This window comes from Paramisgurnus dabryanus, chromosome 23 (assembly GCF_030506205.2).
Source record: "Paramisgurnus dabryanus chromosome 23, PD_genome_1.1, whole genome shotgun sequence".
Classification (NCBI taxonomy): domain Eukaryota; kingdom Metazoa; phylum Chordata; class Actinopteri; order Cypriniformes; family Cobitidae; genus Paramisgurnus; species Paramisgurnus dabryanus.
Window position 1 is genome coordinate 20,560,773 of NC_133359.1, and position 25,319 is coordinate 20,586,091.

Sequence of the window (25,319 nt, forward strand, 5' to 3'; positions counted from 1 at the left end):
ACAGCATGTTTGTTAAAACTAGTTATATTCCCCAAATAAACTAGGTCTAGTCCTGGTTTAAGATAATCCCTGTCCGGGAAACCACCCCTTAGACTTTAAAAGCACTGGTGCTTAGCAGTTAGCAAATGTGCAACGACTAACATCTTGTTAATGAATGTTTCATTAACTATAGACTGTATTCACTTACTAATGTGTGATCTTGTTCTCTCACCTTCTGCTCTCTTTCTGTCCAATTCAAAACAGCAGCCGTTGTTTTCTGTCACTGTCTCCTCTATCTTCTCCAGCAGATCTTTGATCTGAGTCTCATCACTTCTGTTGTTATTGTTGAGAAGATGATATCTGTTCCCACATTTCTCCACCAGCCACTGGAGATCCTCACCTTCACTCTCAATGTGTTTCTCTATAGTTGTGTTTCCTAGAAAGTCTCCATGAGTGAAGAGCACTATAGTGTGACTCCAGACTCTCTCACCCAGAAGATCAACATAACCCTGAAATACTTTTCTCTCAACATCTTTAAATCTTCTGTCCACACGTATAACCAGAAGAACAATGTGAGGTCCTGGAGGACACAGAGACACACTGAGTAAAATCTCTTCTTTCAGTAACTCAGAGCTCTTCTCTACAGGTTCATCAATCCTCCATCCAGGAGCTTCAATCACAGTGATGTGTCTGTCTGCTACTTCTCTCTGTCTCTTCACACACTGAGCAGATGTCTTCAAGTCAAACTCCTCTCTGTTCAGGATGATGTTTCCTGATGAACTCTTACCAGCATATTTATACCCCATTAACACAATCCTCAGATCTGAGAGCTTCTGACTGTCACCTGTAACAAATACATAAAACACACTTATTCAAAATTATAAAAAGGTTAGTTCCAATCCTTGATTTTGATTGGTCAATAGGTGTGCTTTATTCACGATAAAACATGGCTATGAGCGCTTCACCCAATGGTTCTGTTTATCACTGCGCCCTTAGCAACACCCTTAGCAACCACACATATCGGTTTGTTGTTTTTATTTGAGTTTTCATGCATATTACACTTTGGTCCCGTACACACTGGCTATTAATTCGGTTGTCACTTCACCTTTTAATGCTTAATCCTGTTCTGTACACACACAGTTCAGTAATTTACGGTACTGACAACCGAATTCCACAACCGAATTAACTCCCGCAAAATGCAGGTAGTGACATCCGCATTTACAGAAACTCTGCACAGTGTGTACATAACCGAACTGAACAACAAGTAGTTAATCAAGTGTTTAAACGTTCATCATAAACAGGACAGGTCTCTCTTCTGAAAAAATAAATGCTTAGAAGGGGAAAAAGTCTTCTGTATGTGCGGTTCAGAAAATGACAGAGGCACAAGCGTTTGCTGACTGGTGTTGCCAGATCTTGCACTAAAAAAACAGCAAACAAGAAGAATCCAATAATAAACCGAAATAAATCTAAATGCTTTACCTCAAAGATCAAAATATTGGGACCGGCCCCTTCACGCTTTATTAACACTAAAAACTTGATCGCTTCATGAGCCAAAAGCTATAAACGGTTAAGCACCAAAACGGTATTTACGTACAAAAAAGACGAGGACCTGGCAACACTGCAAGACCACGCGCTCCGTGCTGTGAAGCAGCCTCACAAAAGCATAAAGTACACAACGCCAAGATGGAGGTATATTGCAAAACACAATGCTGTTATTATTTTGGTCAAATCTGTGATAAGCACGCGAGACGGCAGAACGTTGCTATGGTTATCTCTGTGTCAATCATCGCATTTTCGGGAGTGAGTCTTGTTCCGTACAGACATGAAACGAACATTTAGGGGATTCACTCCCGCATTTTAATGCGGTTGTCACTCCCGAAAGTTTGCAGTGTGTACGAGACCATTGGAACACATTTTTGTTCATGTTCATGGACTATTTTTTCTAGCGGAAGGAATGTTTTTTATTGATTTAACTTCATGAAAGTTGCACTATTTTTTTTTACTTTAATATTGTTTGGTAACCGTTTTATAAAAGCAATAAGGTACTTGAGGCAAGTATCTTATTGCTTCGCGTTGTGCCTAACAACGCCCTTCAGCCGTTACGATACAGCACAGCCTCTCGTACCTTATTGCTTACTTATACTGTACTGAAAAGAAACAGATATAAATACAACACAATCTTTAACAGAGGATTTTCATCCTATAAATTGTTTCTATGAGCCGTTTGGATGATTGTGAAAAATGTCTTCAATCACCACAAAATAAATCCAGCAGTTGTATTTAATATTTAATGTCAATTTGTATTTAAACTCTCTGCAGACATATACTGTACCTCTGAGTAGTTTTTTGATAGAACTAAAAAAGGATTGTGGTACTATTAATGCAAATTAAACAACATATCTTTCTGGTTCTCGAACCTGATTGGCTGATAGCCGTGATATATATATGAACGAGTGAGAATGGCACTTGAGCTGTATGGTTGCTCTACGTATCTGTGACCGCAAAAAAAGATGCCAACAAAGCATCACATTAGCCAGATTCCCATTAAAGATCAGGGGCCTCATTTATAAAGCGTGCGTACGCACAGATTTGATCGTAAAGTGTGCGTAGGCAAAAATCCACGGCAAAGTCCATATTTATAAAAACTGTCTTTGACGTGGAAAAGTGCTTAGCGCCACGTCAGGGTCTGAGCAGATGTACGCTCTTTTGCTTGTCTTATTGCTGCAGGTTTTTGGAAATATAAGCCATTCTTGCTGTTTGAAATTGGGTTTAAACATTGACAAGCGCTCTTTTATATGTCTGACATTAATTAAGCATCGTTTAAAGACGGAGATCTGAAACTGCTCGGCTGCGCGCACAAGTTCAAGTTCATTTGCGATTTATGGATTTGAAAGAGGTACGCGCGTTTTCTGCGCGTACGTTCGGTTTATGAATCACACGTACGCATTTTTGTTAAATGATCGTAAGATCAAATGTAGGATGATTTTTACGCAGCATTTTATAAATGAGGCCCCAGGTCTTGATGTGTAAACTTTTGAGGGAGTTGCGGTCATTTTGTCTCATAGTGTGGCCAATTAAAATACACTTCTGTCAGGTCCATTAAGTCAAGAACATACAGACAATGAAAATGATGTGAGAAATTTTATTCAAATAATGTAAGCAGATGAAATTTCGGCGGTATGGCTCTGTTCAGGGAGTCCTCTGACCTTTCATGAGCACCATGAAATAGCAGAGAGTCAGAGGACAGCAGCACCATCAAGGAACGCTCACGCAGTTTAGGACTGTGAGAGTTTAAAATTTCCCCCATGAACAGAGCAGGCAACATGACATAAAGTAAATGCCACGTTATACGACAGGAGGAGCTGGGGAGGTGGTGGGCAGCTGAAGCAAGCAGCAAGCATGTAGAAGCCAACTGAATGTGCTTAAATAGGGGATTGGCCATTAGGCAGCGAGGGAAGTTAACCTGTTAATGCAGCTCAGCTGGAACAGATCAGCTGAGGACAGTGTTGTTAACGAAATAGCGTTAGCAGCGTCTTGACTACCTGGCCTGCCAGAACTGACGCTGACGCTCAATTTGGTGAATAGAGCAATGAAAACAATAATTTTCTTTTTATCTGGAGCGTCTGTTTAATAATTAGTCCGTTTCATAGCACTGACAAGAACAAAGTCCAGTAAAAAGACAGTGCTCTAGTACAGCATTAAGATTAAATCGAAAATCAGATCAAATAGCAACAAAAGAGACTAAATATGAATAAAAAACAAATAATAGATTCATGAGATCAAAAACAGCTGGTTTAATCAACCTAACACCAATAAAATCTCATTTTGACCATCAGTCACAGATACCTCAGAGCCACCATCAAATAGAAGTGTCCGAGGAGAGGATAGTCTGCGGCGAATGCGAACACTAACACCCAGTACGATTTTTTAAAGCAAATGTTTGAATAGGCGCTATCTTTACTAATTGATTTGACATTTAAATATTATACATATTCTCGCCTAAACAAATCTTAAAACTACACTCTGTGACCTAAAAACAGTAATACTGAGAAACGCCTATTACATCTATTGAGTTCTGACATTAGCCTCTTTCACACAGTAATTCCGGTAAATTACTATGAATTTACCAGAATCAATTTACCAGTAAATACAAAAATGTCCTGTTCACACACGCAGTATTTTAATAATTCTAATAATTCAATGGCCCATCGTCAATTATTCCTTACGTACTGTTTGCACATTAGGCTTCACAGAGGGTGTGCTAAGGATGTTGGCAATTCAGTAAATAGATGATAAGCTGTTTTAAACAACTTTGGTAAAGAAATGTGGACGTTAACTTCAGGTGGGCTCTACTTTTATGCAGGGTGTGTGGAAACGTCGATAAACAGTGCGGGGGTAAAAGCGTCATCTGTATCAAAACGTTATGATTGGCCCGAAGCTGTCAGCGCAGACTGACGTCATCCGTTCTAAATGCCGGTAATCTATATTTTCACAAAAATATAAAAACATGAAGAGTTGGTGAACCATGGCCATGTGTTGTTGTGGCACTAGTACAAAAAAAAATAGAAAAGTGAAAAAATCATGCAGTTGGAAGTTTATCTCACATTTCAAAATGTTTCCAGTAGATCATATTTCAGACAATTTTAGGGATTTTTTAAATTTGGACCACCATCATATAGAACATATATAATGTGTCCATTCTGATTAAATGACTTTAAATGATAATGTTTTTTTTTTACTTAAAACAAAATTTATACAATTAAAATGATTACATTTATTATATTGTCTATTGGCGCTTTTCCATTGCATAGTACCCCACGGTTTGGTTTAGTTCGGGTCGGGTCAGCTCACCTCACTTTGGCGTGGTTAGCTTTTCCATCGATTTTAGTATCACTTCGGAGTGGGAGGGATTATAGGCGTGTCGTTATATTTACGCTGCCTACTGCTGTGACATCATACACGTGAGAGCGTTGTTGTACATTCCCATACATTCGTTTATTTCTCAGTCTGCCACAAAATTAAAATTGGCCACCACAAATAGATGTTTGCACATCGCGTTTATAACTACCTCTGTCTCACATGACAGTTTCTGTTCAAACACCCGACCCCTGGCGTCAGTCGACGGCGCTCCGCTGATTCTCATTCAAGTTGCATTTAAGCATATATAATGCGGACGTGCACGTCGCGAATGTGCCGCCACAAACTGCAAGTCTGGAAAAAACTGTTATGGTGTCCCGGATTCTCAACCTGTGGATGTTTTTCATCGCTAAAAGGGTGTTTGGAAACTTATAGCAGAACACAGATAACAACATGTTTGCTTGAGACAGCGCAAGCTAACAGTAAGCTAAAGCTAATATTTACATTATAGCGATGACGCTTCTCTCAGACCAATCAGTGATCTACAGTGTTTTCGCGTCACGTTTGGTATCAGCTCGGGTCGCTCATGAGATTGTTGAAAGAAGTTTTTTTTTCTGTGGCTGGTAGTGCAAAATGTTTTCAGTCTGTTTATTACAAACACCTCTACAAACAGCAGCTGATGAAAAGAGTTTTTGTTTTTGTTGTGACTTATTTAATTTCTTTATTGTTAATCATGTTTGCAGCAGTTATTTATGGGAACTTTTACCTTCATGAATTTACTACTGAAGATACTCAGTGTTTATATCATGACTGTGATGTTTACTCACTCATCTGTGATCTGATCATCTCTCTCTGTTTCTTCATCCTCTTCATTCGTTCTTCTGCTCTCTCATCCTCTGCTCTCCTTCTGTCTTCTATCTCCTGTAAAATCTTTCTGCCCATTTCAAAACAGCAGCCGTTGTTTTCTGTCACTGTCTCCTCTATCTTCTCCAGCAGATCTTTGATCTGAGTCTCATCACTTCTGTTGTTATTGTTGAGAAGATGATATCTGTTCCCACATTTCTCCACCAGCCACTGGAGATCCTCACCTTCACTCTCAATGTGTTTCTCTATAGTTGTGTCTCCTAAAAAGTCTCCATGAGTGAAGAGCACTATAGTGTGACTCCAGACTCTCTCACTGAGAAGATCAACATAACCCTGAAATACTTTTATCCTATTATCTGTAAACCTGTCATCCACACGTATAACCAGAAGAACAATGTGAGGTCCTGGAGGACACAGAGACACACTGAGTAAAATCTCTTCTTTCAGTAACTCAGTGCTCTTCTCTACAGGTTCATCAATCCACCATCCAGGAGCTTCAATCACAGTGATGTGTCTGTCTGCTACTTCTCTCTGTCTCTTCACACACTGAGCAGATCTCTTTAAGTCAAACTCCTCTCTGTTCAGGATGATGTTTCCTGATGAACTCTTACCAGATCTTCTGTTCCCTATTAACACAATCCTCAGATCTGAGAGCTTCTGGGTGTCACCTGTTACCAATACACAAAACAATTATTTAAAATTATTTTGTACGAAGATAATCACATTAAAGAATCTGTGATACAGTTGAAAAGGATAAACATATAACTATTAAACTTCTTATTGCTGATGGGTTAATATAGGCTACATGATTTGTTTACAGTAAAGCAAAGATGACCTTGAGTGTGTGTTTAGAAGAAATTACTGTGTTTGTGTTTGGTTCTGTATACACTTATTAATTATAATGCACAAGCTAGAAATTGTGTATTACCTGCTAATTTAAAGGAACACCCCCAGATTTTGGGAATTTAGCTTATTCACCGTATCCCCCAGAGTTAGATAAGTCCATACATACCTTTCTCATCTCCGTGCGTGCTGTAACTCTGTCTGACGCAGCCCCCGCTAGCTTAGCTTAGCACAAAGACTGGAAGTGAATGGCTTCAGCTATCATACTGCTCCCAATAAGTGACAGAATAACGCGAACATTTTCCTTTAATTATGTGTTGTGATTTGTATAGTCACACCGTGTACAAATAACAAGGTGATATGAGACACAGCAATCTTTTAACAGTATACATACTGGGAACTATATTCTCAGAAGACAAAGCACTGCTATTGTATAATCCAATGGGACATCCTCTGCTTGGTGACAGCTTTCCCTTTCTGCTGACCACCGAAACAAACAAAGAGCTGGTCTGAGGTCCTAAAGCTTTGCGTCCTGTCTATATACACACGTAGTGCACGAACAGGGCACAACAAAGCCATGGCTGGGTCTGCCTCCTCCAAAGGCAGCGCTTGCAGGTTCACCTCCTGATCTCTGAAAGGATTGATGGGAACTTTGTGCATGAAGCCGGGCCAGGGTCTCAGTGTTACGCTGGATGCAGCTGGCCCGAACTGAAGGCACGAATCATCGACCGAAAATGCATGAATATCTCCTATCTTCTTAACAGAAGCCAAAGCAAGGAGAGTTAAAGTCTTCATAGTAAGAAATGTAACACTCACACTATGCAGAGGCTCAAATGGGGCTTCCTGGAGTGATTTCAGCACCAAGGACAGGTCCCAAGGAGGAATAGAGGGAGTACGCGAAGGATTCAGTCTTCGAGCGCCTCTGAGAAATCTAATGACCAGGTCGTGCTGACCCACTGTCCTACCGTTAACGGGTGAATGGTGAGCTGATATCGCAGCGATATCGACCTTAATAGTGGATGGTGACAGCCTATTCTCCAAACGACGCTGGAGATACAAAAGCACAACACTAATCGGGCATTCTCAGGGGTTCTCACATTAGGAAGAACACCAGTCGACAAACAGGTTCCATTTAAGCGCGTAAGCCTGCCTCGTAGACGGCGCTCGCGCTGCAGCAGTAGTGTTAGATATCTTTTGCGGTTAATCACTCAAATCCTCCATGCCCCGTCCAGAGACCACACATGGAGGTTCCACAGGTCGGGGCGCGGGTGCCATAATGTGCCCTCTTGTTGAGAAAGAAGGTCCTTCCTCAGGGGAATCTTCGCGAGGAGAGAGATTTCTGGAAACCAACTCCTGGTTGTCCAATACGGTGCTACCAACAGCACACTCTCCTCGTCCTCCCGGATCTTGCATAGGGTTTGCGCAATGAGGCTCACCGGAGGGAACGCGTATTTGCGCATGTTTCGCGGCCAGCTGTGTGCCAATGCATCCACGCTGAGCGAGTCGTCGGCTAGTGAATAGAATAGGCGACAATGGGCCTTCTCTGGGGAAGCAAACAGATCTATCTGCGCTTTGCCGAAACGTCTCCAAATCTGCTGAACCGCTATGGGGTGGAGTCGCCATTCGCCGGGATGCGCAGCCCGAGAGAGCGCATCCGCCTCTACATTGAGCATGCCCGGAATGTAAATGGCACGAAGAGACCTCAAATTCTTCTGACTCCAAGTGAGGAGGTGACGGGCGAGATGCGACAGGTGACGCTAGCGTAAACCGCCTTGACGATTGATATACGCAACGGTCGCAGTATTGTCTGTGCGAACTAATACATCTTTGCCCCGTAACTCGTTGCTGAAACGGATGAGCGCAAGATACACAGCCCACATTTCTCGGTAATTTATGTGCCAATGCAGCTGGGGTGCCGTCCAGACCCCCGAAGCCGCAAGCCCATCGTATGTGGCCCCCCACCCCATATCCGAAGCATCTGTGCATACTATTGCATGCCTGGAGACCTGTCTCAGAGGCACACCGGCTCGGAGAAACGCACGGAGTGAAAGTGCGACGACACGCAGGTGTAATGACAACACGGTGAATGCCGCGCAGCCACGCTCTCCTCGGGACTCGGTCATGAAGCCAATGCTGAAGCGTCGCATATGCAGCAGCCCGAGTGGTGTCACAGCTGCAGCCAAAGCCGTAGCCAGGATTTTTCAAATACCGAGGACATTTTTTTTATTATTTACATTTTTTCCATATTACAGAATAATAATAAACATGTCCAAACTACGACATAGCACAAATGTAACTGTGTCTGTGAGAATTTTGTTGGTGACTAAAAGCATCCAAAATAAATCAATGGTTACATTTCATCATCTGAAGTGCAAGTCACCCTTTGCCTAGAAAACTGCAAAACTGTGTCATTTTTTCAAGAAGCTTCTTAAATTTTCAATTTAGGATGAATTTTTAAGAGTATAGAAGGAGTTTATATATAATAAGGGCTCATAGTGGCTGCTTTTTCTTCAATATTCAGCGTAAGTCATCTATTTCAAAAAAATATATTTTTTGGTTTCTAATAACAAAAATTAATCTGTTTGGCACAGCTATATTTTGTCTACAAAAGTAACTTCAAGCATTTAACCATAAGCCTTCAGATTTAATGATTTTAAGACCATAGTTAATGTTTTAGTTAAGTGACCTTAAACTTTTGAGCAGTAGTGTAGGTTTTAATCTCATTGGTAGCCGTATTGCATCCCATATTGTAGGCTATTTGCTGCATAACCTTTAACTTTCTCATCTTCCCTTCTTCTCTGCTCATCTTTTGCTGGCTTTCCAAATGATAGTTAAGTTTGTTACAGCCTTTTCATTTTCATTTGCTTTATTAGATTAGAATTACAGACGTGGAGAGACTCTTTCTTACGTTGCATGTTACACAAACATTCTTGCCTTTCTTGCATACTATTCTTGTATAGAAGCAGTGCTTATTATACTTTGTGTTTGCGACCGCTACCTTTGAGCTTGTTGTACTTCCATCGCTCTGTCGTTGCGGGTGTGAGGGACTCTGGCGGACTGCACGTGAGGACCGGGCTGCTTGTGATTGTCTAGCAGCACCTGCTGCTCGTTGAGTGTAGAGAATGATACATGCTCTCGCGTCAGTCTCCAACCACGACAGAAAAGATCGCTAGATTTGTCCTTTTTCGCTTTTTTAGGTTGCTAAATCTAGCGACAAAGTCATCAACAACTTGGCAACACGACTGCTCGGACTGTGCATGTATATAGCTAATCCTGCTTCTGGTTGGCTAACGATGGAAATTCAGCCAATCATCATTGATTATGTGGTTGTCCCACCCCCTCTAACATACACAGCCCAATCAGTTCTGTACATTGAAAAACATTGACAGGAAAAACATTGCCTGTCTAATGATGAGAGTTTACTCGCTTCAGTGAGATTAATTATACTAATGCGCAGCATTTTAATGTCAGTAACGCTGTAAGGAAACGACGTTTATATATAACGCCGTTATTTCCATCACTGCACGTGATAATCCGTAGATGCAAGGATTGTCTTGTCGGCTATTTTCACATCAAAATGAAACGAAACTTCAAGAAAAAACTACCGAGGACATGACCTCGGTGTCCTCAATGGTAGCTACGGCCATGGCTGCAGCTGCTGCCATATGCCCCAGGAGTTTCTGAAATTGTTTCAGCGGGACCGCGCTCTTGCTCTTGAATGTATTCAGGCAAGTCAGAATCGACTGTACACGCGCTTCTGTTAAACGAGCTGTCAAATCGACCGAGTCCAGTTCCATCCCGAGAAAAGAGATTCTCTGCATGGGGCAAAGCTTGCTCTTTTCCCAGTTGACCCAAAGACCCAAACGAGCGAGGTGTTCTAGAGTTAAATCTCTGTGATCGCACAGCGTCTGACGTGTTTGAGCTATTATGAGCCAATCGTCTTAATACGCGAGAATGCGCACACCTTTCTCTCTCAGGGGTTTTAAAGCCCCCTCCACTACTTTGGCGAATACACGGGGCGACAGAGAGAGCCCGAATGGGAGGACTTTGTACTGGTATGCTCGCCCCTCGAACGCAAAGCGGAGAAACGGCCTGTGCCGGGGGAGAATCGATACGTGGAAGTACGCGTCCTTCAGGTCGATAGATGCGAACCAATCGTTTGGACGAATGCATGGAAATATGCGCTTGGGCGTCAGCATCTTGAACGGCATTCTGTGAAGTGCACGGTTCAGCGAACGCAGGTCCTGGATCGGTCGCAAGCCGCCGCTTTTCTTGGGTACAATAAAGTAAGGGCTGTAAAACCCCGACCTCATCTCGGCTGGAGGGACCGGCTCGATTGCGTCCTTCGCCAGTAGGACAGCGATCTCCGCACGGAGCACGTGCGCATCGGCAGCTCTCACTGCAGTGAAACGAATGCCGGAGAATTTGGGGGGACGCCGGGCAAATTGGATCGCATAGCCGAGACGAATCGTGCGTAAAAGCCAACGCGACGGGCTGGGAAGCTGTTCCCACGCCCCCAGACACTGTGCGAGAGGGACTAAAGGCACGATCGGTGTACCCGCGGCGGGTGCAACGGAGGTGATCGCCGGTGTGTGCATATTGGCCTCACCGACAGCAGTGTTGTGTATAGAAACACTCACCTGAGTCCGCTGCTGGGTGGGTGAGTAAGGGAGGCTCTGCTGAAGACACCTCACGCCAATCGATGCACCCTCTGGTGAAGGAGGAGGAAGACGTCTCAGGGCCGCTTCGATCTTCTCTTTCCACCCTTCGGTGCGGGCGGGGCGGGCTGCTGACGACCGGTTCCTCGCTTCTTAGAAGAGCCCCGGGGAGGAAAGGAGGCGGCCGCCGCAGGACGCCCTCGGCGAGGAGCAGGATGAGGCACTGACGTGGACGGGGCAGGCGCAGGACGCTTCCGACGTGGCATGATTTGAGCTATGGCCTCAGTCTGCTTCTTGAGCACAGAGAATTGCTGCGCAAACTCCTCGACCGTCTCGCCGAACAGGCCGGTCTGGGAAACCGGAGCATTCAGGAGCCAGGTCTTATCAGCATCCTTCATGTCCGCCAGACACAGCCAGAGATGGCGTTCCTGGACTACCAGGGTAGACTACGAAGCGCCAGATCAGTAGCCGCACGGAGCTCGGAGAACTCCGCCGAGTCGTGACCTCCCGCGTGCAGGTCCCTCAGAGCCTTAGCCTGGTGAACCTGCAGCAATGCCATGGCATGCAGGGCTGAAGCTGCCTCCCCACAGGCTTTGTAAGCAGCACCGGTCAGCGCCGAAGACTGCTTACAAGCCCGTGAGGGGAGAGTAGTCTGGTCCCGCCAGGAGGAAGCGACACCGGCCAGACACAACTGCATCGCGACCGGCCGCTCCACTGACGGGATACCAGTATACCCCCTGGCATCTCCACCCTCGAGAGAGGTGAGGGTGAAGGCTGAAATGGCCGGTTCCGGGCGGAAAACGGGTTTTCCACGACCACGTCAGCTCTTTATGCACCTCGGGGAAGAAGGGCACCGGAGGCGAGGACTGAGAAGCCCTGGCACCCCCGAAGTACCAATCATCGAGGCGGGACGGTTCGGGTGGGGTAGGTTCTGTCCACTCCAAGCCGACCGCCGCCGCCGCCCGAGCGAGCATAGCTGCCATCTCGGGGTCGAACGCAGGACCCGCAACCCGACCCGAAGGCGGGAGCGGGTCTGGATCGACGTCCGAGGCTGACAACCCCCCCTCCGACGTTACGGTGGACATCGCGTCCGGTGGAGGCTCGACAGAGCGCGAGGACACCATAGAACACGGCCCGCTAGTCTCCATCGGGACCTCCGCTGGCAACAGATCAGGGCGCTGGGAGCTGTTGGACGTACCAGCAGACCGACCCAGCACCGTTATACGGAGATCATCCTTCGCAAGCCTGGTGACTACGCTCTTAGCAGCACCAGACTTGGAAGGCGGGCGCCGTTGCCGGAGGAACGACACCCGTCTCTGCAAATCCGCCATAGTCATGCCCTCGCAGACGGAGGGGCGTTGAACACACCGCATCCAGAAACGGAGCACGGACGGAAATCCATCTTTAAAAAGACGACCCCAACCGTGACACGAATAAGTGGCTGTCTTTACAAAGACACAAAGCTCAAACGTGCTGCTCTTTAAGGGAAATACTCTTTGTGCAAGCTGGTGAAACACACAGGGAGAGGCAACGCACTCACTCGAACTCAAGTCCTAAATTAAAGAGACAGAGAGACAGAGAGAAAGGGTGGAAAAAAACACTGCAAGCCTCCGCTGAGGTGTCTTTGCCCAACCAACCTCAGCAAGCTGAGATTTTTATTTTCCTCCAAAAGAACAGGGATCTACGAAGATCAGTTTTTAACAGCTTCTCGTGAGCAGATGTCTGCCGGCTTCGAAGCAATAAAAGCTGATTTGGTATTGTGCACCTGCGGCTTATATACGCACCTGGCGGGGCGGCGCCGGCATTATGTAAATACCTGCATGCCAAGTTCATTGGCGTTTTCATAGTTTCTCGAAGTAGATAGGTCACCCGCGGAGTGGTTCCCAATTCCACGTTCACGACGTGAAAGGGAACTGAAGAGAAGAAGCACCAACATGGAGCTGGAATCTGAAGGATCTGGAGAGATTCTGCATGAAGGAATGATCTCTGATCTCTTGTCTGGTGTTCTCCAAACTCATCAGGCATTATAAGTGAAGGCTCAGAGCTGATCTCTTGGGAAAAGGAGGTTGCAAAAAGTAATGAATAAAATGGTATGATTAATTGTGAGCAGTGTGTATTAGAGACAAATATTTCTCTCATAATGAGATTTTCCCCCATTTACAATTATTCTTCTCCAATGAATGGTTGGATTTTTGTAGATTTTTTTAAATAAAAGATCAAAACGCAATGCTTTTTTATCATTGCAAAAATGAGATTGTATCAAATGGTATATAGACAAAAATAAACTCATTTCAGTTTATTTGTTTGATTGTTTTTCTTCTTTCACAGTTATTTTGTTATGTAAATTATATCCTCAAAGTTTGTTTTTGCAACAATTTTAATATTTTAATAAAAAAGAGAAATGGGTGCATGTTTCCATGAACGATTTGCCGACCTTTACATTTGGAGACATTGATCTGCTCTTGCAAACAAATTTACCAACTGTTAAAATAAAGCTTCAGAAATCCTATAAGTTCTCTGGCATAGCATGGTGAATATGAGAGTAAAAGCTTGATCCTTTCAGGTGAATGGGGAAAGGAAAGTAGCTGCATAATATTGAGGTTGTTTAAAAGTTCAATACGAGCAAATTTCCTGGAAGTTCACGGTTATTTTATGACTGTTAATGCTTTGCTGTTGCGAGGTCCATTAGCTTTTCATTATCTTGCTGCTCATGTGCTGCAACTGCAGTTTGTTCTGGGGTAATAAACAATGTTTTTAACTAACTTATCGCCCTTGATTATTGGGCATTTAAAGATGAGAGGGGTATATGTAGGACTTGACCATTTTTTGACACTATGCGTGAAAACCCAAAGGAGTTAGCTCACGGCTAACCATTGCAACAATACATCTTACCTTCGTATTTGTGCAGATAACCTAAGAGCGTGTAGCATTTTTGAGATTTGCTTTAGCAGTTGATCAATTCATTTGGACAAGACGATCAATGTTTCAAACATAAAGGCTGGCAAATTCTTAAGCGACAGGAAAAATACACAACAATGGCCAGCAGAAAGTGAGAGAAGGGTTCATTAATAGCTATCCGATCGTAAAAAGGTGTAAATGCCCTCCGAAACATCTGGGACACATTTTAGACAAAACTGGACAAGTGTAAATATATCTGGTTGATGAAACCACATGTAAGCGCATAACATCTCCCAAGCATAAGCAAGCTAACCGGAAGTTAGCCGGCAAAGAGGCAAACAAACACAGATGACATGCTCATTGCTTTATCTAGCGACGTCAGTGGATAAAAAAGCTTCATAGAACCAATAAGAGAGTCCAATGACAAACTCAAATGACATTAAACAAAGAAATAGAACTTTGAGAGAGAGTTTTGTTAATGCTTTTCACCGTCATGGACCTGTATGTTAAATCTCTGTGCTGCCACTCTCCTGCTGCTCTGTACTGCGCAGCAGTTAGCAAATGTATAACGACAAACACTTGTTAATGAATGTTTCATTAACTATAGACTGTATTCACTTACTAATGTGTGATCTTGCTCTCTCTCCTTCTGCTCTCTTTCTGTCCAATTCAAAACAGCAGCCGTTGTTTTCTGTCACTGTCTCCTCTATCTTCTCCAGCAGATCTTTGATCTGAGTCTCATCACTTTTGTTGTTATTGTTGAGAAGATGATATCTGTTCCCACATTTCTCCACCAGCCACTGGAGATCCTCACCTTCACTCTCAATGTGTTTCTCTATAGTTGTGTTTCCTAGAAAGTCTCCATGAGTGAAGAGCACTATAGTGTGACTCCAGACTCTCTCACCCAGAAGATCAACATAACCCTGAAATACTTTTCTCTCAACATCTTTAAATCTTCTGTCCACACGTATAACCAGAAGAACAATGTGAGGTCCTGGAGGACACAGAGACACACTGAGTAAAATCTCTTCTTTCAGTAACTCAGTGCTCTCCTCTACAGGTGTTTTCCACCATCCAGGAGCTTCAATCACAGTGATGTGTCTGTCTGCTACTTCTCTCTGTCTCTTCACACACTGAGCAGATGTCTTCAAGTCAAACTCCTCTCTGTTCAGGATGATGTTTCCTGATGAACTCTTACCAGATCTTCTTTTCCCTATTAATACAATCCTCAGATCTGAGAGCTTCTGAGCGTCATCTGTAACAAATACACAAACAATCTTATTTTAAATTATACTGTAATGAAAAGTAAAATATATAAATACAACACAATCTTAGGTTTTAAATAACTCATTTAACAAAGGATTTTCCTCTTATAAGTTGCTTCAATGAGCCATTTGGATGATTGTGAAAAATGTCTTCAATCACTGCAAAATAAATCCAGCAGTTGTATTTATTATTTAATGTCAATTTGTATTTAAACTCTGTGCAGACATATCTACTGTACCTCTAAGTATTTATTTGATAGAACTAAAAAAGTTTATACATACAGTCGGCATCTAGTCTTAGTTGGGGGCGTGGCGAGGGTGGGGGAAAATACTGCGAATATCGTGTGTATTTGAATGACAAAATTTTTTCACAGTCATTGACACCTGTCAACCGGCAACGGTACATTGCAAAATTAAGTGCAATAGCTTATGATTGCCCTTATTTAATTACAAACTGGGTCAATGACCCAAACAGCTGGAGGTGTTGTTTCAAGACATATTCTGTTGAATCTCCAGGAAAGACATTGCTGTAGCGGTAACATTAGCCTATAACTCAATCAACTTTCATATATGTTGCATACTATAACTCCATAAAACCTTGTCACTTACAATTGTACTTATGCTTCACTCCAAACTATTAATCCTTTTGTAAAACAGTGATCAGTAGTAGGGCCCACGAAGTTGCAGAGGGACTGTGTTGACAGTTACGCCTGTTTCACACATACTCACCCTGCGTTCCAGTTATGACCATCCCTCGCTATCTTTCTCAGTCTCGTTCACTTCTGCTGAAACACTTGAAGTAGGTTCAAATGGATCTCCCTAAGCCCTTGATCACATGGAAAGTGTAGACCACCCCCTCCATCATTTGAACTGTGCAAAGCACGAGCTGCTGAAGTGACGTCACAATCGTGAAGCTGCATGAAGTGTACATAGTAGACTCGCTCCCTCGGTCAAAATCGAGAGAGTGAGGGTCTGTCCATATAAACTTCCCTCGTTCACTTGACGAAGTGGAACGCACTTCAAAATGGCGACATGGATTCCCCTGAGGATGTTTAGGGAAGTTCACGAGTCTAAATTTGGAGTGGAATGCAGCCATACTCCTTATGCAGTACGTTTGCGGTGCATAATTTTTTACGTGACCATGTTAACAGGAGCTTTCACACAGCAAACGTATGCGGCCCGTCCAGTTCGTTGCAGATGTTAACTGCATGATAGCTATAACCTGTTATCATTGGCACGTAAAAAGTTTTGCACAGAAAACGCACTGCATACGGAGTATGTGTGAAACAGGCGTAACTCACAGACTACCCATATATTTCCTTTGTAAAGTTTGATCCCCACCAGAACACGCCTTAGGTGCTCATTGTGCTGCTCTCTGGTTTCGCCGTGAACTATTAGATCGTCCATGTACACCGCAACTCCATCTAAACCTCCTAGGAGGTTTTCATCTTCATCATCATCATCGTCGCCTGTCGTCTCGTCTGAGACATAGGCCACAAACAAAGTCTCTCCAGGCGTCTTGGTCCTTGGCCAGTCTTTCCAACTGTCCCCAATTTTGACCACTCTTTTTGATGTCTGCCTCCAGCTCCCTTCTCCAGGTTATTCTGGGACGACCACTTTTTCTCTTGCCTTGCAGATTCCAGGTAAGGGATTGTCTGGTGATGCTGGAGGCTGGCTTTCTGAGGGTGTGGCCAATCCATTTCCATCTGCGTTGACGGATTAATTCTTCAATGGGTTCCTGTTGAGTGCGTCGCCAGAGCTCTTCATTGGTGATGATATTGGGCCAGCGGATTCTGAGGATCTTTCGGAGACATGAATTGATAAATGTCTGTAGCTTTTTTAAGCCAGCTGCTGTTGTTCGCCATGTTTCTGCTCCATACATTAAGACAGGCTTCACAGTGGTGTTGAATAACCTGACTTTAGTCTTGAGGGTCAAGTTACTACAGGACCAGATCTTTTTCAATTGGTTGAAAGCAACTCTTGCCTTGCCAATTCTTGCTTTTATGTCAGCATCAGTCCCTCCTTGTATGTTGATGATGCTTCCGAGATAAGTGAAGCTTTCCACTTCCTCCAGAATCGCCCCCTCTAATATTATAGGTGAAGTGCTTGATGTATTAACTTTTAGGACTTTTCTCTTTTCTCTATGTATGTTCAGGCCGATGCATGCAGAGTAATGTGCTACAGAGCTGGTTTTCTCTTGCATTTGTTGCTGTGTATGTGAGAGTAGGGCCAGGTCATCTGCGAAATCCAGGTCATCAAGCTGTTTCCATAGTGTCCACTGAATGCCATTTCTCTTTTGCTCTGTAGACATTTTCATGATCCAGTCAATGGCCAACAAGAATAAGAAGGGTGAGAGCAAACAGCCCTGTCTGACACCAGTCTGTACTCCAAAGGCCTCAGTTGTTTGTTGGCCATGAACAATTCTGCAGGATAGTCCTTCATAGGAGGCCTTGATTATATCTGTTAATTTTTGTGGTACCCCGTAGTGTCTTAACAGTTTCCACAAAGTATCTCTGTCGACACTATCAAAGGCCTTCTCGTAATCTATGAAGTTGATGTATAGTGATGAGTTCCACTCCAGAGATTGTTCCACTATAATTCGCAGTGTTGCAATCTGATCGGTGCAAGATCTATCTTTTCTGAAGCCTGCTTGTTGGTCCCTAAGTTGGGTGTCTATTGCCTCCCTCATTCTGTTTAGCAGTACTCTGCTAAATACTTTGCTTGGTATTGACAGCAGAGTTATTCCCCTGTAATTGGAGCAGGAACTAAGATCACCTTTCTTTGGGAGCTTAATGAGATGCCCTTCTTTCCATTCTAGTGGGATCTGTTCTTCCTCCCATATTTTCTTAAATAATTTGTGTAGCATCTCAGTGCTAGTTGTAGTGTCTGCTTTCAAGGCTTCTGATGGTATTCTGTCTGGGCCAGCTGCCTTACCTTTCTTTAATTGTTTAATTGCTCTTTGTATCTCTTGTTTTGTAGGTGTGTTACAGTCTATTTCTAGATCTTGTTCCGCTGGTTCTATGTTGAAAGTGTGTTGTGGGGCAGGTCGATTAAGGAGTTCTTGGAAATGCTCTATCCATCTTTTTTCCTGACCCTCTTTATCCGGTATCGATTGTCCATCTTTAGTTTTGACTGGTCTCTCTGGTTTGATGAATTTTCCAGACAGCTTTTGGATTGTGCTGTATAGTTCTCTTGTGTTTCTATGGTAAGCTGCTGTAGTGGAGGACTTTTATTATGCTTTTATTTTCATGTTATTATGTTTTATTTTTCATCCTATTTTTCATTTTTTAATAACAATCTGAAGCTCACAAATTGTGATTCATATGGAGATCATGTTTTTCTGCTAACGTACAGAATTATGCTCTTTCTGTCTTTTCAGCAAGTACAATGTCCAAGGAAGGACTTAAACATCATGTACCAGCATGTACTGTCCTTTATGATTATGTTTAACGGTTTTTGCTCTTAATCACTGACAAATGAAGGCTATCTTCTAAATGACGTAGAAACGGATGATTGTACATGTTTCAGCATCTTACTATAAATGTGTCTTCAACCTTGTGATCGGGGCTCTTAGGTTTTTAAACTTCTAGCACCACGGGGGTGAGAGCCTATTCTGCAGAATATATAAAATTCAGACAAAGAAAATTCTGTCGACAGTGTGTCTGTGTGATCCTTGACTTTGACTCTTAGTGAGTATTATTTGATGCGGCTAAAATTCCACGACACTGCTTCTTCTGCTTCGCTAGCTAATCCTTCTAGGTAGTTATTTTTATCTAATTTTATACTACGTTTAACTTCTTTATTTGCTTCTGTGTACTCTGCTACTGCCTTAGCCTTTTCAGTTCTAGTGCGGCTGTTGTTTAAAATTTCTTTCTTCTTTTTCCTATATTGGATTTTCTCCATGGTTTCAGCGGAAATCCATTCTTTGTGTGTTTGTTGCCAGGGGCCCAGCACTTCTTCGCATGTGGTTGTGAAGATCTCTTTGATGTCCTTCCAATTTTGGTCTATAGTTGCCTCTTCACCTAGATCTTGTAGTACCTGGAATTTGTTAGAGATGGTGATTTCGAATTCTTTTAGTTTGGACTCATTTTTCAAGAGGTTGGTGTTGAAACGTTGTCGCTTATTTCCCCCATTAGTCCAGTTCTTTTTCAGCTTAAGTTTTATTTTGGCAGTTAGTAGATGATGGTCTGATGCTACGTCTGCACCTCTTTTAACCCTAACATCTTGGAGAGATCTTCTAAATTTTTTGCATATACATATATGGTCAATTTGGTTGGCCGTTGACATATCTGGTGAGATCCATGTCGCTTTGTGGATATTTTTATGCATGAAGAGGCTTCCTCCAATGACCAGTCCCTCTAAGGCACATAGATCAGCCAACCTTTCACCATTTTCGTTCATTTCTCCCAAGCCTTGTGTTCCCATGCATTCTTCAAAGCCTTTGTTTTTGCTGCCTATTTTAGCATTAAGGTCACCCATTAGTAAAATTATATTGCTCCTAGGACACTTTTGGACAATGGATCGCAGTCTGCAATAAAAAACTTCCTTGTCTTCTTCTTTACTGTCATTGGTAGGAGCATACACCTGAAGGATGTCGACCTTTACTTTCTGTTTCTTAGTCTTGAATCTTGCGGTAATTATGCGAGAGCCATGCGCTTCCCACCCTATGAGTGCATTCTGGGCTTTTCTGGAGAGCATTAGTGCTACTCCTTGGCTGTGTGGTGCATCTTCCTCCTCATGCCATGAATATAATAGCAGCTCCCCTGTGTTGAGTTTTATCTGGCCTGAGCCTGTCCATCGAGACTCACTAATGCCTAAAATGTCCAGCTGGTACTTCTGCATTTCAGCAGCAACTTCGGAAGTTTTTCCAGTTTGGAACATGGTTCTTACGTTCCATGTTCCTATATTTGTGGTGGTCCTGGAGGAGAGGATGGTTGTCCGCCGGTTGGCTTCCAGTTGGTTTTGGCCACCCGACTTCAAAAAGTCTCTTTTAGGAGACCCACCCTTTCCAAGATCCGAGGTTTCTTTTGATTTCTTTGTTTGTGCTTTTGTAACGAGTTTGTTTTTTAAATGGCTGGGTTGTTAGCCCTGCGCATAACCATCTGGGGGTGTGCCCCTCTCAGCTTTCTGGACCGCTGCCAATTTTTTCGGGTTAGGTTCCCTAGCCTTTGTGGATCCATCCACTTCCTGCAAGGCAGCAGGTTCTGATTTTGGTCCCCCCCGGGTATTTGATTTCCCCGGTACCTACCAATATCTGGTGGGCATTTCCCCTATCCGCCACCTGGGGAGGAGCTCGATGGTTTTCATCTTACTATAGTTCTTTTCCGGTTCTTTTTGTTTATTTTGAAAGATGTAGAACTCTTCGGCATGATTGTCCCGTGTATATTGGCGTCAAGGCAATGTTTACCCCACAGGCTAACTTCCCTAACCGTCTGTATACGTTTTGTAGGTTTCTTCTTCGCGATAAAGTTTTTTTCCTGTGGAGAAGCCTGCTAACATAACGTGAAAAGTATTGAATAGTTCGATAGTCTACTGATAGATAGACTGGCGTTTGATACATTGACCATGAAAAGGTGCTATGGTAGATTGTGTGTAGTGCAAAAGTACAAAATGTGGCTATTTTTGCCACATTGGCTGCAGGGTTTTTTCAACATAGGCAGGGTTGTACGAATTTTCCTGCCCATCAACAATTCGGCAGGGCTTACACCAGTAGATGAATGTGAATGTAGCGTTTCATGTAGTTTATCATCCCCAGGACATGTTTCAGTTCACTCACATTTCGTGGGGCTTGCAGCTCTGAGATAGCCCTTACTTTCCACAGGTCAGGTCTGACTCCTCTCTGGTCTATGACATGGCCCAGAAAATAAAGCTCTTTCTGTCTGAAGATACATTTTCTTTGTAAAGTTTGATCCCCACCAGAACACGCCTTAGGTGCTCATTGTGCTGCTCTCTGGTTTCGCCGTGAATGATTAGATCGTCCATGTACACCGCAATTCCATCTAAACCTCCTAGGAGGTTTGCACTGAAATATTTCTAGTGCTATGCTAATGCGGAAGTGCAGTTAGAGTTCGGCCTTAACTTTGGGAAGTAATGGTAACGGCACTCTTCTCGCTGTGTTGACTGCGTACGGCTCTGCATTCTCTTTTAGATTTATCTTATCAGGTTCAGTTCTCATTGTTCCCTGTTCACCGAATGCTGCGCTGACTTGCTCAATTCTTTTTACTAAGTCCATCTCTACTGGTTGTTCTCTACTTAGAAAATTGTTCACAGTGTCGCGTTGCATGATGTGAATCGTGAACTTGAACTTTTTATCTTTGTACTCCGTGGTCATTTCAAACTGTCCCAAACAATTTATCCTTCCACCTGGGCTGTCATTTCTTGCATCTGCTGACTCAGTTTCACTTTACTTCCAAGCAAGTTAAAGATCTATTCATTCATAAAAGTCATGTCAGCTCCTGTATCAATTAGGGGCGTTGCTAGACATAAAGCTTTACTGGGGCACAGGCCCCTCATTTTTTGCTGACTTTTTTGAAAGCCTGCTGTGTGCAAGGTGTGTGCAACACTTCTATACAATGTCATTTGCTTAACCCACTATTCTACAGTGCAACAGGTACTGCGAAAGATACATATATACCAGTGGCGGCTCGTGACGGCTCTTCCGAGGATGCACTAATTCAAAATAAGTGTTCGGATTGTCACGTGTGTGGTTCCCTTTTCCAAAATATGTGTCATGCGTGTGGAGAGGTCCTGTGTGCATCACGTGTTTTGTCAAAATAAGTGCCTGCTGGAGACGCGTCAAAACCACTTATGATAAAAGAGACGCTCACATTCCTCTAATGTTTGAGACCAGACAGGGTGAGACTGTAGTTTGTCTTACCTCCCTTAAACTCATCATCTCTCCTTTTTTCGTCCCTTTCCCTGCTTTGCACAAAACATTTCTGATGTACATCTACAGAAGCCAATAATGATCGGGTCAAAATAAGATTAGCATTTATATTTAGAAACGTACTTTAGTCTCGTCATGTTTTCATAAGCTATAACTCACTGGCGTGGCATCACCTTTTGAATGCAGTTGTGCATGTGGATGAACGCAAAGACGCGCGCGGACATGGATACATGTGTGCACGCGTCAATGCGACTGCTTTGTCACTTTAACAAGCGTAAATTGGGTAACTACATTGCATATAGATCAGTTTTTGCCACGCTTTTCTTTGTAAAGGATTGCACTAGTTAACTGCTAAAATTTAAACTTGAGATTTACACGGGGGCACAAAAGGGGTCTAGTGACGCCCCTGGCGTGCCTTGTACGTTCAATTTCACAAACCAGTTCTCTGTATTGTCATCCCCAGTTTTGCTTACTGTTCCCAGGTAATATGAATCGTTTTCACTTGCCTGTATGTGTGTTCCTCTTATCACCTCATGAACTGTCTTTGAGTAACACATACGCTCCCAGTGTCCTTTCATTTTACATTTTCGACATTCAGTTTCTGCCGCGGGGCATTTTTTTCTTGTTGTGATGTCTCGTTTTTCCACACTTTCTGCACCAGCCGCCACCGGCCATTCTATTCTTTTTTTCTCTCGCTGGCTTCTTTTCATCCCATCTTCCCCTCCTTTCAGGTCGTCTGCGTGTAAACTCCTGAACACTGCTTGTTGCACCTTCCTCCTGTTGGCTCACCTGCTGGGCAATATCCTCCACCTGCCTCACCATCAGCACCGCTGTGTCTAAGGTAAGGTCTGTCATCAGCTGCAACTTTCTTGAAAGCTCTTTATCTTTGATGCCAACCACAAGCTTATCTCTGATGTTTTCTGGGCACCAAAGTCACAATTCTCTGCTAATTCGTAGAGTGCATGGATGAACATCTCTGCCTTTTCCCCCGGCTTTTGTATGCATTGGTAAAAGCACGCTCTCTCGTGGATGATTTTCTTTATCAGTATGAAATAGTCAGTAAACTTGTTCATCACGGCGTCAAAATCTTTTTTCTGTTCGTCTCTCTCAAACATGAACAAGCTGAATATGTTTTCTGCCTCTGGTCCCATGGCATATATAAGGGTATTCACTTGTACCTTGCCATCCTGCTCCTTTAGCTTCGAGGCTATCCTGTACCTCGTGAAGCGCTGTCCCCATGCAGCCCATTCTTGAGGTCTATCAAAGGTAAAGTTCGTGGTTGGGGCAAATTTCGCCTTTTTTACGACCCCACAATTTCTAACACCATGTCAAATAAGTCTCACTTACAACGACTTTGTTGCTAAGAACTTATTTATTTAACAGAGCGCTACAGACACAGTCTCAATCTCTCTGTCTCTGGCAACTGGATTCAAGTCCCATCCCCTCTTACTCTCTGATAGGTTGTCAATCAACATATGTAATTATCTTACCTCTATGACAATCTTAAATCCCATTGTACCTAAAATAAGATTAAACTGACAGCTACGTCTTATCATCTGCTTTTTGTGTCATTAATTACTAAAAACATAAACCACAAAAAAAAACAAAAAACATGAAGAGTATGTGAACTTATTGTGGCTTGTTGTGCTAAATGTTTTCAGTCTATTTGTCACAAACACCTCTACAAACATTAGCTGATAAAAGGAGTTTTTTCTTTATTGTTAATCATGTTTGCAGCAGTTATTTATGGGAACTTTTACCTTCATGAATTTACTACTGAAGATACTCAGTGTTTATATCATCACTGTGATGTTTACTCACCCATCTGTGATCTGATCATCTCTCTCTGTTTCTTTATCCTCTTCATTCGTTCTTCTGCTCTCTCATCCTCTGCTCTCCTTCTGTCTTCTGTCTCCTGTAAAATCTTTCTGTCCATTTCAAAATGGCGGCCGTTGTTTTCTGTGACTGTCTCCTCTATCTTCTCCAGCAGATCTTTGATCTGAGTCTCATCACTTCTGTTGTTATTGTTGAGAAGATGATATCTGTTCCCACATTTCTCCACCAGCCACTGGAGATCCTCACCTTCACTCTCAATGTGTTTCTCTATAGTTGTGTCTCCTAGAAAGTCTCCACAAGTGAAAAGCACTATAGTGTGACTCCAGACTCTCTCACCCAGAAGATCAACATAACCCTGAAATACTTTTATCCTATTTTCTTTAAATCTGTAATCCACACGTATAACAAGAAGAACAATGTGAGGTCCTGGAGGACAAAGAGACACACTGAGTAAAATCTCTTCTTTCAGTAACTTAGTGCTCTTCTCTACAGGTTTATTTCTCCACCATCCAGGAGCTTCAATCACAGTGATGTGTCTGTCTGCTACTTCTCTCTGTCTCTTCACACACCGAGCAGATGTCTTCAAGTCAAACTCCTCTCTGTTCAGGATGATGTTTCCTGATGAACTCTTACCAGCAAATTTATACCCCATTAACACAATCCTCAGATCTGAGAGCTTCTGAGTGTCACCTGTAACAAATACACAAAACAATCTTATTCAAAATTATACTGTACTGAAAAGCAACAGATATAAAAACAACAGGTTTAAAATAACAAATGTAACATTTACCTACCAGAGGATTGACTATTCATTTAAAAGAACAGACAAAAGGATATTTCAAGTACAATGGGTTAAATCCCATTGTACTTGAAATAAGATTATACGGACAGCTGTGTCTTATCATTTATTTATTATAAATCTAATAACTATAATATTTAAAAAGTAAATGTTACTAAATTTTCTGGCATTATACTCTATAGTTAGTCTTTGTGTGATTAATTACTAAAAATATAAACCACAAAAATATAAAAACATGAAGAGTTGGTGAACCATGATCATGTGTTGTTGTGGCACTGATACAAAAAATAGAAAAATAAAAACATACTGTATTATTGTGTACAGTACAATTACTGTAAAAGTTTATCTCACTGTTGTTAAACATTTCAACATAACAACAATTTTAGATCACATTTCAGACAATTTTAGGTATTCTTGAGTTGGACCACCATCAT

The 25,319-nt window shown here is 42.8% G+C and overlaps 3 protein-coding genes across 3 annotated transcripts in view; all 3 read right to left on the minus strand.

Annotated features, from left to right (window-relative positions):
* LOC135780826 (uncharacterized) overlaps positions 1–25,319 on the minus strand; it is a 114,147-nt gene that overhangs the window by 17,062 nt on the left and 71,766 nt on the right. Inside the window, exons 6-7 of the mRNA XM_073813267.1 lie at positions 5,664–6,368; positions 188–823 (exon numbers count right to left, since the gene is read on the minus strand). Of these exons, the coding sequence (XP_073669368.1) occupies positions 188–823; positions 5,664–6,368 (1,341 nt within the window). The remainder of the gene's footprint in view (positions 1–187; positions 824–5,663; positions 6,369–25,319) is intronic.
* On the minus strand, positions 14,714–16,771 carry LOC141281528 (GTPase IMAP family member 9-like). The gene is made up of 2 exons (XM_073813390.1): positions 16,666–16,771; positions 14,714–15,354 (listed from the first exon to the last, which is right to left on the minus strand). Exons 1-2 carry the CDS (start codon positions 16,769–16,771, stop codon positions 14,714–14,716), a joined length of 747 nt encoding a protein of 248 aa, XP_073669491.1.
* On the minus strand, positions 16,824–24,899 carry LOC141281529 (uncharacterized). Its single transcript, XM_073813391.1, has 5 exons — positions 24,881–24,899; positions 24,072–24,776; positions 23,021–23,170; positions 19,086–20,409; positions 16,824–18,564 (listed from the first exon to the last, which is right to left on the minus strand). The coding sequence occupies exons 1-5, from the start codon at positions 24,897–24,899 to the stop codon at positions 16,824–16,826; spliced, it is 3,939 nt and encodes a 1,312-aa protein (XP_073669492.1).

Excerpts from the sequence above, each read along its gene's own strand:
- LOC141281529 (XM_073813391.1), bottom strand. Across the intron at positions 20,410-23,020 it reads GGTGAGCCAACAGGAGGAAG|CACAAACAAAGAAATCAAAA; the intron begins GTGCAACAAGCA and ends TCGTTACAAAAG. Across the intron at positions 18,565-19,085 it reads GAAGCAGAAGAAGCAGTGTC|AAACACAAGAGAACTATACA; the intron begins GTGGAATTTTAG and ends AGCTTACCATAG.
- LOC141281528 (XM_073813390.1), bottom strand. The coding sequence starts at position 16,771 with ATGGACGATCTAATAGTTCACGGCGAAACCAGAGAGCAGCACAATGAG. Across the intron at positions 15,355-16,665 it reads AGGAAATATATGGGTAGTCT|ATGACGCTCAGAAGCTCTCA; the intron begins GTGAGTTACGCC and ends TATTTGTTACAG.